General features: G+C 29.5%; 1 protein-coding gene across 1 annotated transcript; it reads left to right on the top strand.

Annotated features, from left to right (window-relative positions):
• Positions 1-2,012: 2,012 nt before the first annotated feature.
• Positions 2,013-3,239, top strand: LOC124938952 (F-box protein CPR1-like). The gene has a single exon (XM_047479473.1). The coding sequence runs from the start codon at positions 2,013-2,015 to the stop codon at positions 3,237-3,239; it is 1,227 nt and encodes a 408-aa protein (XP_047335429.1).
• The last annotated feature ends 8,942 nt before the right edge of the window (positions 3,240-12,181 follow it).

Genomic DNA, 12,181 nt, shown 5'->3' with positions numbered 1-12,181 from the left:
ATAAGTAGTTTAAATAAAAAAATATTAAACTTAAAATTATTATAACACTTTTTTTATTTTATTTATGATTTCATTTTTGTATTTAATATTTTTACTTTTAGTATTTATAGTTATTTATATATAATTTTAATAATTAATGAGATTTTAATTTAATATAAAAGTCTATTAAAATTTATAATCGAATTTTTATTAAGAAATAATGTATTTAATTAGTTTAAATATTATTAGTTATGTTTTTTTTTGAAAAGGTCAATGTATCTTAAATAAGATAAAAATGGTGTAAACATATCGATAAAATCATTACATGAACCGAAAATATATAAATAACAAATACAAAACCTAAAAATTAAAAAAAATGTTAGTCAATAGGTTATTGAGCTTGTAAGTCTCGGAGAGGAATGATTAACTCACCTACGGACTCTACCGACTTTCCGGAATGAATCTCAAAAAACATCATAATAATAACATTATAAATGATACGCATCGGACGACTACGATCAGTGAAAGTTTGAAGATTTCTCTCTAACAAGATAATCCACCAAAAAATAATTGGGATGGTAACTCAAATATGTAAGCATGTCATATTACTATTAGTCGTATCAATCCAAAATTCCCAACAACTACCCAAACACTCGTGCATCACCCAATGAATCTCATTGATGCTCAACAAAAGACTCCAGATACTAGCCACCACTCGAAAATGCAAAAGTAAATGAGTTGCCGATTCAACCTTCTCGTGACACATACGAATAATATATAATACAACCTTTTTTCATGCACATATAATCCGCAATAATTTCACCGTGAATAACGCTCCATCCAAATAACGAGATCTTAGATGAAACTTTTGATTCCCAATGTTTCTCCCAACAAAAATATACGAACTCATCTTAACAAACAACTTGTAACAATGCCCCACATAAAACTATCAATGTCTTGCCAACGCATAACATCTTGTTCATACAACACAATATATTTGGTGACCATTGATGAACTCCATTTGATTACTAGATATGACCGTCTCTAATACCTTTCACAATCTGTTGGTCAAACATTTTGAGACAGTCTTATAGAAAGATGAAACGAGACTAATATGCCTAAAGTTCTTCACATCAATAGACCCCAGAGCTTAACGAATAAGTCATATCAAAGTAGAGTTCCAACTCTTGTCAAATGATGAAATCGATAAAAATGATCAATTGCTTCCATAATTCCCGTTTTAATAAAGTGCACGCTTTCGTAAAAAAATCAAAGTAAACCCGTCGCATCCCGACGCTTTATCACTTCCGCAATCCTTAAAAGCTTCCTAAACCTCTTCTAACAAAAACCGAGCCTCCAACATATTTTTTACGCTAAACTAATTGAATAAAAAATAGTACCATTCTATTTAGGTCTAACCAAGTGAAAATAAAAATAAAGAATTAAAATTATAGGTTATTATTATTATTATTATTTTTTTTTTTTTTTAATTTTACACAATTGTTTAGAATTTTTTATTATATAAATATCATTTTAATAATTTATTTATCTTTCAACTAAAATATTTATACTTTATTATTACAAATTTAATTTTTAAATATAAAAATACATTTTAATAATTAAACCAATTAAAATTTCAAATAATTTGAAAAAATTTGACTCAAGAAAATGTTAATAGGAAATTAAATTTCGATAATGAAAAAGTAAACATATTATTTTATTTAATAGGTGAACTATTGATTCCAAAGTTAATAAGTAAAAAATCTAGATTCAAAATTAATAACTTAGTTAATTATAAGTTAACTATTATAATTATGAAGTAATTATGTCAAATAAATATAAATAATTAAACCTAGCTTGTTTTTGAATAATTTTAATTTGAGAATTTGAAAATTAAGTGCAACTTCTATAACTGCCACTCAGATTCAAGAAAACCAAGATTGAAGAAACACTCCAATCTTCATCTTTAATCAAAATTTCATACAAGCTGTTGTTCATCTTCTTCTTCTTCTGTCACTCACTGTTAATAAAAGATGTCGATTTTGCCGAATGATATTCGATACAAAATTCTTTCTCGATTGCCTGTCAAAAGTCTGCTCCGTTTAAGGGCCACATCTCGATTCTGGCTTACCCTAATCGGTAGCCCCAATTTCATCAAGTCGCATCTGAAACAATCAGTTAAAACCAAGAACAACCTTAATCTCATCCTGAGTTGCGTCAGTCCCAATCGCTTTGATTTTTCCAGACTCTGTCGCGTGGATTTAGATTCGGTCGAGGCCCTCGAGGGTGATGGCATTCAACTGGTAGAGATCAATGACAATCCCTTGAGGCATCATCTTTATAAGAACCATATTTGGGGAACCTCCGATGGATTGCTCTGTATATCAAATACCAAGGAAGCTATCCTTTTATGGAACCCATTAACGAGGATAACTGTAGGACCATTAGATCATTCTAACGCTTATCAAAATGATGGATCTATCTGCATTGTAGATGATATAGACATTGTAGTTTTATGGAATCCTTCAACGAAAAAGTCTATAGAACTGCCTTTCGCATCGATAGAGATCAAAGATGAGCGAGACCTTCACCAAAATACTACTTATGGATTCGGTTACGATAACACCAATGACGACTACAAAGTGGTGAGAGTTGTGGTTGTTCTGGATGTTGTCATAAATTACGATGTTAAGGTTTATAGTTTAAGATCAAATTCGTGGCATATGGCAGATAAATTTCCTAACCAATATCCGAATTTGAGTGGAATTGGAAATCCCATAGCTGGTGGAGCGATGCACTGGATTTCGTTAGACGCGGATTTGAACCGTTCCATTCTTGCATTTGATCTCGGGCTGGAGACATATAGAGTAATTCAAAATCCTGTGTACCGTGACCTTGAATTCTATATGTACTTGGATAGTGTCGGAGGATGTTTATATTTAACTTGTCATCATTATTCGGGGCATGTGGATATATGGTTGCTGAAACAATATGGTGAGGCGAATGAATCTTGGTCGAGATTCATTACATTGGCGGAGCAAATTATTCCTGATATGTCTAACTATTATGTGAGATGTATTGCTTATTCCAAAAGTGGGAAGAAAGTACTTTTGGAGATGGGTTATAAAGTACTTGTTTGGTATAACTTGGAAATGGGGTCACTTGAAAATTTTACGTTTGAGTCTGAGGAAGATTCACTTGAAGACATAGAGTGTTGTTTGGAAAGTCTAGTATCTGTTGACGTTGCAGAAGCTGGATAACTAGGATCAAAGATGGAGATGGTAAATAGTAAAAGTAGAATTCATGCATTAATTGGTATTATATGTTTTGCTTTATTACTACTGCATTAGGTTTTATTGTAGTTTTGAATTAGAAAGACTTAGTATTGGCACATTTAAAAGATATATCGCATCATATTAGATTTAGACATTAATACATCTCATGATTTCTCTAATTGCAATTTTTTTTTTTTTTTTTCATTTGTGTAAGTATTTTTTCCGCTACAAGTTATCTTGTGATTTGAATTGTGGAATTAGACCATTATAAAACATCATAAAAGAATCCATTTGAAGAGGTTATGAAGTGGAATAGGAAGAGGTTAGATTTCAATTTTTTATAATATTTTATTTGTAATTAATAATTTTTTTCAAAATCTATCTCAAACAGGGTATATAAAACAGTAAGTTTATTTGAAATAATAACAATTTATTCTAAAATAATATTAATTAAAAAAACAATAATAAATAAACAATACTAAACCAAATCAATACAATCCATCAAAATTATTATTCCAAATTTCAAATCTTATATTCGAAAATCTTATAAAACTTTAATTCAATTCTAAATTTTATTTTAAAACATATATAATATTTTATTTTAATATATATTATCTTTATTATTTATTTTGAAAATGACCCATTTAATAAAAAACCCGTTTAAACACAACCGATGAAAGTATAAAATGAAAAAAAATTATGTACAAATGGAATACATTAGAATAATTAATTGACTAAAAGATCTTCAAGAAAAACAATGAGATCTCCACACGAATCCACATATTTTTCGGATTTAATCTTTGACATCGTCATAATAATGACATTATGAATAATCCTCAACGACCTACTTTCGTTGTTAAAAGTTATCTGATTTTTTTTCAAACTAGATAGTTCACTAGAAAATTATAGAAACAAATACCCATATTCTAAGTCTCGCATTTTTAATCTCCTAAATCCATGCCTCTAGCCACTAACGATTTCTGACATAGCCCATTGTATTCCAGTCAAATTCAAAAAAAGACTTTATATATTTGCAACAACGTGACAATGTAAAAGTATATGAGAAATTGTCTAAACCTCTTTGTAACACATACGACAAAGACTCACAATAATCATGCATTTTTCATACTTCTATCGCCAGACCATTCACGAATATCATTTATATCGTATTTTAAAAAAAATGTTCTTACAAAAAAAGAGAACAAATAAATAAGTTATATTATATAAGAGACTTTCTTTTTCTAATAAGTAGTAGAATCATTCTCCCTTTGTCCGCGGCTTGTCTGACATCGTGATAATAAACTTGTCATGTTTCGTTGCTATTTAATTGTGTTTATTAGTATTAGAGTGAAATCGAGATGAAATCAGTGCAGAGTCAATACATATCTCAATAACTATAGTTCAAATCAGAAAAAAAGATTCTATTTGAATTACTGAGAAATTTATTATAATTGTTTTATAAGTCATATATTTTCTAGGTTTATATAAGATATAAACTTTCTCAAATTCAAAGAAGGATTAGATCTCGAAAGTATTATGATAAACGGGCACAAATTCAAAGAAGAATGATAATTTATTAATAACTCGGATGGTGTTAAAAGTAGAATCTGGGTAGGATGAGATAAAAGAAGGGTTGAAATCAAGATTTTTTTGAAAGCAAGCAAGTTATTTTGAGAGAGGTTATCAATCTGGTGACAAGGGTAAAAATCTTCTTTGCGGTAGTCTATGCAAGCAACTCTAGGACAGAGAGGAAGACACATTGAAATGATTTGAGAAGAAGAATTACGAACGATGAACCGTGGGTTATTATGGGAGATTTTAACGTTACAAAATTTAGGAATGAAAGAAAGCCTGATACAGACATAACACAAGACATGCATGATTTCAATGAATGTATTCGAGACATAAGCTGCATTGAACCGTCTTCCTCAGGTAATCTATTTTCATGGTCAACTTCAAGAGGGGCGGACAACATGAGAAATAGCAGAAATGATGGTATAGTGAATGAAAAATGGGTGGAGTTTACCATAAAAGCCAAATCCAGGTTTTGCAACCAGGTGTCTCTGATCACTCCCTTTGAAATTCTTTTGGGAGTGGGAGAAAAAATAGAAAAGACCCTTTAAGTTCTTCAACTTCTAGATGAAAGATGAAGGATTTAATGTAATCATTAATAAAACTTGGAACATCAAAATTAATGAAACAAAGATGTTTAGAGTTTGTGAGACACTAAGATTACTGATAGGGAAGCTGAATAAACTAGACTAGAAAAAATATAGTGGGATTTCTAAAAGAGTAGAGGAAGCCAGAACGAAACTGGAGGAAATACAAAGCAAGACACTGAGAGCACCGAATCTATCTTATAACAGGTAAGAGGAAAAAGAGACTTTTACGCGATTTAGAGACATCTATTCTAACGAGGAAAGCTTTGCTAAGAAACAATCTAGAGAAAATTGATTTCATTAGGAGACAAGAATATTTCTTTCTTCTAAAAAAATGTTCATCAAGGAATTTCAGAAATCAGGTCCTAAGACTCACAAACTCAAATGTAGATGTTTTATAGGGACAAAAGGCGGTTCATGAGGAAGCAATAAATTTATACAAAGTGCTGATTAAAACAGAAACGAGCACAATAATAGAGGATAGCCGAAGATTGCTTCAACATATTGTGCAAAGGAAATCATTGAAGAAAGTGGTAACCAATTGATTATAAGAGTTAGTATGGAAGAAGTCAGAAAAGTAGTGTTTTCGATGAAAGAGGATAAAAGTCTAGGGCCAGATGGTTTCAACACGAACTTCTTCAAAGAAAACTGGGAAATAGTGGGTAAAAATGTAAGCAAAGAGGTTTTGGAACTCTTCCAAAACAGGAAACTGTTTAAGCAATGGAACGTCACAGTGTTGAATTTAATTCCTAAGAATTCAATTTTGGAAAAAATTTAGGACTTTCATCCTATTTCATGCTGCAATGTTATTTATAAAATTATTTCAAAATTTTTTTCACAATGTTTGAAAACAGTTATTGATAAGCTTGTAGGATTAGGGCAATCATCATTTATTCCTAAACGCTCTATTTCCCATAACATCCTACTCATACAGAGCTTATAGAATGGATATTGTAAGAAAAATATATCACCACATGTGGCTTTTAAAATTGACATTAGAAAAGTTTTTGACTAGATTAGATGTGGATCAATCCACAAATTTCTCCTTGCTACAAGTTTTCCAATAATTTTCATTGATTGAATTATGCAATGTGTTTCCATTCCTCACTTTGTTATGAGCATGAATGATATTCATGAAGGTTTTTTCAAGGGTGAAAGGGGAGTAAGGCAAATAGACCATATATCTCCTTACATATTCGTCTTAATAATAAAAATTCTTGACTTCATTTTAAAAATGTTTTTGAGAAGTCATCATTTCAAATTTCACCCGTACTACAAAGAAGAAGCAATAACCCATATATGTTTTACAGATGATCTATTTTTTGTGCCTTATGCGGATGTTGAATCTGTTAGTATAATCAAAATAGCTCTAACAATCTTTTTCAGTATTACATGTTTATACATCAATGAGGACAAAAGTCAAGATTTCTATGGAGGGGTTAATGAAGAAAGGAAGGAAAACATAAGTAGTATTATGGGGATCAAGGAAGGTGAACTACTAGTGAAATACCTTGGAGTACCTCTGTCATCAAAACAACTCTGATATAATCACTTCAGACAACTGGTAGAAAATGTTAGAAATTTTGTCTTGGGTTGGGCTACGAAAAACTGTCTTATGCAGGTAGAATCGAGCTCGTTAAAAGAGTCATCTTGGAACTATTGACTAATGGGCACAACAGATAGTCATCCCAAAGAAATAATGACTGAACTCGATAGAATTATGAGAGATTACATCGGGGGAATACAAGGTAGAGGAGGCAAAAAAGTCAAATGGGAGGATGTTTGCACTCCCATAGAAGAAGGCAGACTAAGAATAAAAAGTTGTGTTGAATGGAATAAAGCCCTCACCATTAGGAATTTATGGGAGTTGGAGCAGAAAGCGGACTCCCCGTGGGTCAAATGAGTGCATACAAGATTTAGGAAAGTAGAGCATAGTATTTGGACACGAAGTATCAATGAAAGAATGACAGAGTCATTGAAGAAGATCCTAAAAACAAGAAAAGATGTCTTTTAAATGGTGCAAACCACAATTGTAAATGGAAGAGGGGTACTATTCTGGCATGATCCTTGGCTGGATAATATTCCCATTATATTCAAAGAAGAAATGTAAGGAAATAGAGTTAGAAGAGAATACATAAAGTACTCATTTAAAGACGTCTATGAAAGTAAATGTGATTCACTTCTGAGGCGTATTACATAAGGTGATAGAATCCTAAACCTAAGAAGGCCAAAACAACTCAATAAAAGAAATGATGAAATATACTGGAAAATAGAAAGCAACGAGAAATTAATTATAGAAAAGGCATAGAAAATGGTTAGAACAAGAGGATAGGAGGTAGATTGTCATAATGTGGTATGGTCTCCAAAGATTATTCATCATCACCAATTTATTCTCGGGCTGGTATACATGAAAAAGTTGACAACAAAAGACAGAATTCGAAAATACATAAAAATTTCTGATATCAACTGTGTCATATGTTCGAGAGTTGATGATAGGAGGTAGATTATCATAATGTGGTATGGTCTCCAAAGATTATTCTTTGTCACCAATTTATTCTCGGCCTGGTATACATGAAAAAGTTGACAACAAAAGACAAAATTCGAAAATACATAAACATTTCTAAGATCAACTATGTCCTATGTTCAGGAGTTGAGGAAAATATAAACCATTTATTTGAGGAATGCTCTTTTGTAATACAAATCTAGAGGAGGTATGCTGTAAACATGAACATCATCAACTTTCCAGAAACATGGGAAGAAATCTAAGAGTGGATGAAGAATAAAGCAAAAGGAAGATCATTCTTTGTAAGTATGCTGAAATACTACTTTGGAGCAGTAATATACAATATCTAGAAAGAAAAAAATTCAAGAACTCACAGTGGAAGAAGTAGAACTGCTGAAGATATTTGGGGAGATATAACTTTAGATGGAAATACACTCATTCAATCATGGAGAGGAATCGAAAGGAATGAAGAAAATAGAAAGCTCTACCAGATATGATGTAACACCTCTGACTCCTAAATTACTTAGACTGAGTGAGGGATGTTTTAAAACATTACATACATAAACGGAAAAACAGAAATATATACGGAAGAGTTATATATATATATATGTGGCAGTACACAAATTCGGTCTTTTAAAAGCAAACACAGTCCTTTACATAAAAAACATTTAAAAGATGGTCCATTATTACAAAAACAGCGATCTTTAAGTGCTAGACCCTAAAAAGTACTTGAACTTCATTTGTCCCTCCTCCCACACAAACCTCCCCTGCACCTTGCCTACTCTTCAAGCCTCCCTTCTTTACGTCAACATAAAGCTATTGCTGTGTACCTACACCACACAAGCATAGTGAGTCTAAAGACCCAACAAGCATTTTAAAAGAGTATAGAAAAGATATGTAAAACTTCTTTGTATTGTTGTGCTGACTTATAAAACAATTTATCAAAGTGTTGGAACATAAACATCTTGAGCACATAATGACCCTTTACATTTCAGAGTTGATCCTGAAAGTTAGGAATCCGGTTTGAGAACATAGTTGGAAGGGCACTCTTCAGAGTCTATCCCTAAAGTCCACAACCTGGTTAGACACTTTTCTGTGTGGGTAAGATAAATAGAGCTCATCCCCGAAGTCCAGTCCCAATAGAACCCAACACATAATTTTGGAATCAGACTACCAAAGCTCAACCTAGCTAGCCTTCTTCCCATATCCGTCCAGTCCATATATTATTGTTCACAAAAGCGTATCATACCTTTGAAAAACAGATCATACCTTTGAAAATAGATCATACCTTTGAAAACATATTATACTTTGTCAAAACATAAACCAGTGTGGGTTTCTAAAGATGAGTTGAGAAAAGAGCTTGCCTTAGATTGATCTTGCTAACGATGATATGATCTTGCTCCTAAATTATGTTTTCTGTTTTCTTAGTAAAGAAGAAGATGAATAGCCTATAATGAATGAATGAGTGAATTATATATAGTATTTAATAAGGCTGGTCACCAGCTGGTCATAAGCATGTGATGGATAAGTAAGTGATGAAGAGGGCTAGTCATTAGTTTGTCATAGGCATGGGTTTAATAAAAAGGGCTGGTCACATGCTTGTCATTGACATGAGTTTAATAAAAAGGGCTAGTCACCTGCTTGTCATAGACATGGGTTAAATAAAAAGGTAATGAAGAGGGCTGATCATCTACTTATCCTAGGCATGGGTTTAATAAAAATGGCTGGTTACCTACTTGTCATCAGCTGGATAAAATGATTGTTTAATAGAAAGGGTTGGTCACCTGCTTGTCATAAGAATGAGTTGGACAAGTTGTGAATGAAAAAGGCTGGTCACCAGCTTGTCACCGACTTGTCATCAGTTGGGTTAAATGATTGTTTAATAAAAAGGGGCTAGTCACCTGCTTGTCATCAGCTGGGTTGAATAAGTATGGGTTGTAAAAATATAATCAGTCGGACCCTTCAGTCGTGACATAGATTTTCCCTCGGTCGTGACATAGATTTTCCTCGGCCCTGACACAGTTTTGTCTTGGTCCTGGCCAAACGGTCCTTGGTTTTGGCCAGGACCGAAGTTACTCGGTCTGATATGAATTTTTGGGTGTGACATTTGAGATATTTCGTTTGAGAAAGTCACAAGTAGAATCAAAGTGGCATAGATTTTCCCTCGGTCGTGACATAGATTTTCCTCGGCCCTGACACAGTTTTGTCTTGGTCCTGGCCAAACGGTCCTTGGTTTTGGCCAGGACCGAAGTTACTCGGTCTGATATGAATTTTTGGGTGTGACATTTGAGATATTTCGTTTGAGAAAGTCACAAGTAGAATCAAAGTGAAAACGCTATAAGCGCTAATTGATTGTTGTTGTTATTTGTAATTCAATTCTCGTTTGTCAAATTTAGAAATTATCTAGATCTGCTCTTAAATTTTTGTATTTTTCCCTCTTTTTTTTAATGAAATGGTACTATGTTGTTTTCCAAAAAAAAAATAATAAAAATAAAATATAAATTTAGTCTAATTCCTATTTGTTGTGACATACAATAAAATAAATAAATTATATCTATATATTTATAATTTTATGATTCATACAATACATAATATAAAATAAGTAGTATAAATAAAATATTTTTTTTTCAACAAACTAAAATTATTGATAAGAATGTTTTTTTTTACCTTTTTATGATTTCATTTTGTTAATTAATATTTTAACTTTTAGTATTTAGAGTACTTTTTTTTATATAATTTTAATTATTATAATTTAAATAATGAATGAAATATTAATTTCATATAAATGTCTATTAAAATAAAATTTTAATTATTTATGAAAATAATAATGTACTTAATTAGCTTAAATATTATTTGTTATTGTATAAAATAATAATAAAATTAAACTATTACGGTATTACCAAGATGCTTGACTAAGGAAGTATAATACTATTGGGTAGTGTTTGGTACGATATACTAGTTATATAGGTATAAATTGTAAGGGGTATAAATTATAAGGAGGTAATATGAGGTATAAATTATATAGGTTATTAGTGTTTGGTTAGGAGTTAAAAATATGTATAAATTATATATATTTTATTATTTTGTTTGTTTGTTTTGTGGTATAAAAAAATAGTAAAAAATGTAAAAGACTATTTTAACCTTATATTTTTTTAAATTATTATTTTAATATTTATTAGAAATAGTTTGTATTATTAATTAGATATAAATATATTTTTAAAATAAATAATATTATTATATAATTTACATTATTTTATATATAATTCTTTATAATTTAACTTATATAATTATATAAATAAAACTTATTTATATATTAATTAATATTTAATTTTGAAATTTATGTATTATTATAAATATTTGTATATTGAAATAATATTAATTATTTGTTTAAAATAAAATATTATTATTAATAATAATTTTAATAAAATAAAATTTGAAATTATAATTTTATAATTATAAATTAGTTTTAGAAATAAATTATATAGATATAAGTTGTATTGATTAATAATAATAATATTAGTAATTTATATAATTAATTATAAATATTATTTATTAATAATGAAATACAATTTTATCTTATAAATTAATTTTATATATGACTATTATTTTAATTAACATTATTATTATTTTTAAATAATAATTATATTTAAATATGTATAAAAATTATCACATTAAAAATTTTATATTTAAAATAATATAAATTTTTTATAGAGATAAAAAAATATATAAATTAAAAAATCAAATAAAAATGTTAAATTAATATTTAGATATAATTTATTATTATTATTACTATATTTTAAAATATAATAAAGAAATTAAAATTTTAATAATTTATAAAATTAAGGGTAAAATAATAATATTAATTTTTATAATTGCTTTTACATTCTTGTAACTAGTAGGAGTAGGTATAATATTATACATCATATAAGGTATAAATTATACCTAATTGATACTGTATATATAAATATATATATACCAAACATTTCTTCTAATTTACTGTGCATATAATTATACTATGTCTACAGGATAGTAGACCTTACCAAACGTAGCCTTGGTATAGTATAAACTATACCAATAGTGTTTTTATATGTTATTTGTTAGGACTTTACTATTGGTATAAATTCATACCTCTATATAATTTATACCCCATATTTGGTATAAAATTGTAACTAGTACCCTTAAGTACTATATTTTTCTTATATCACTTAATTTTTAATTTATCATTATACTATTTATTAATATTATATATAACTTATTATTATATA

This window comes from Impatiens glandulifera, chromosome 5 (assembly GCF_907164915.1).
Source record: "Impatiens glandulifera chromosome 5, dImpGla2.1, whole genome shotgun sequence".
NCBI lineage: Eukaryota > Viridiplantae > Streptophyta > Magnoliopsida > Ericales > Balsaminaceae > Impatiens > Impatiens glandulifera.
This window is presented reverse-complemented; position numbering and strand designations above follow the sequence as displayed.

Excerpts from the sequence above, each read along its gene's own strand:
- LOC124938952 (XM_047479473.1), top strand. The coding sequence starts at position 2,013 with ATGTCGATTTTGCCGAATGATATTCGATACAAAATTCTTTCTCGATTG.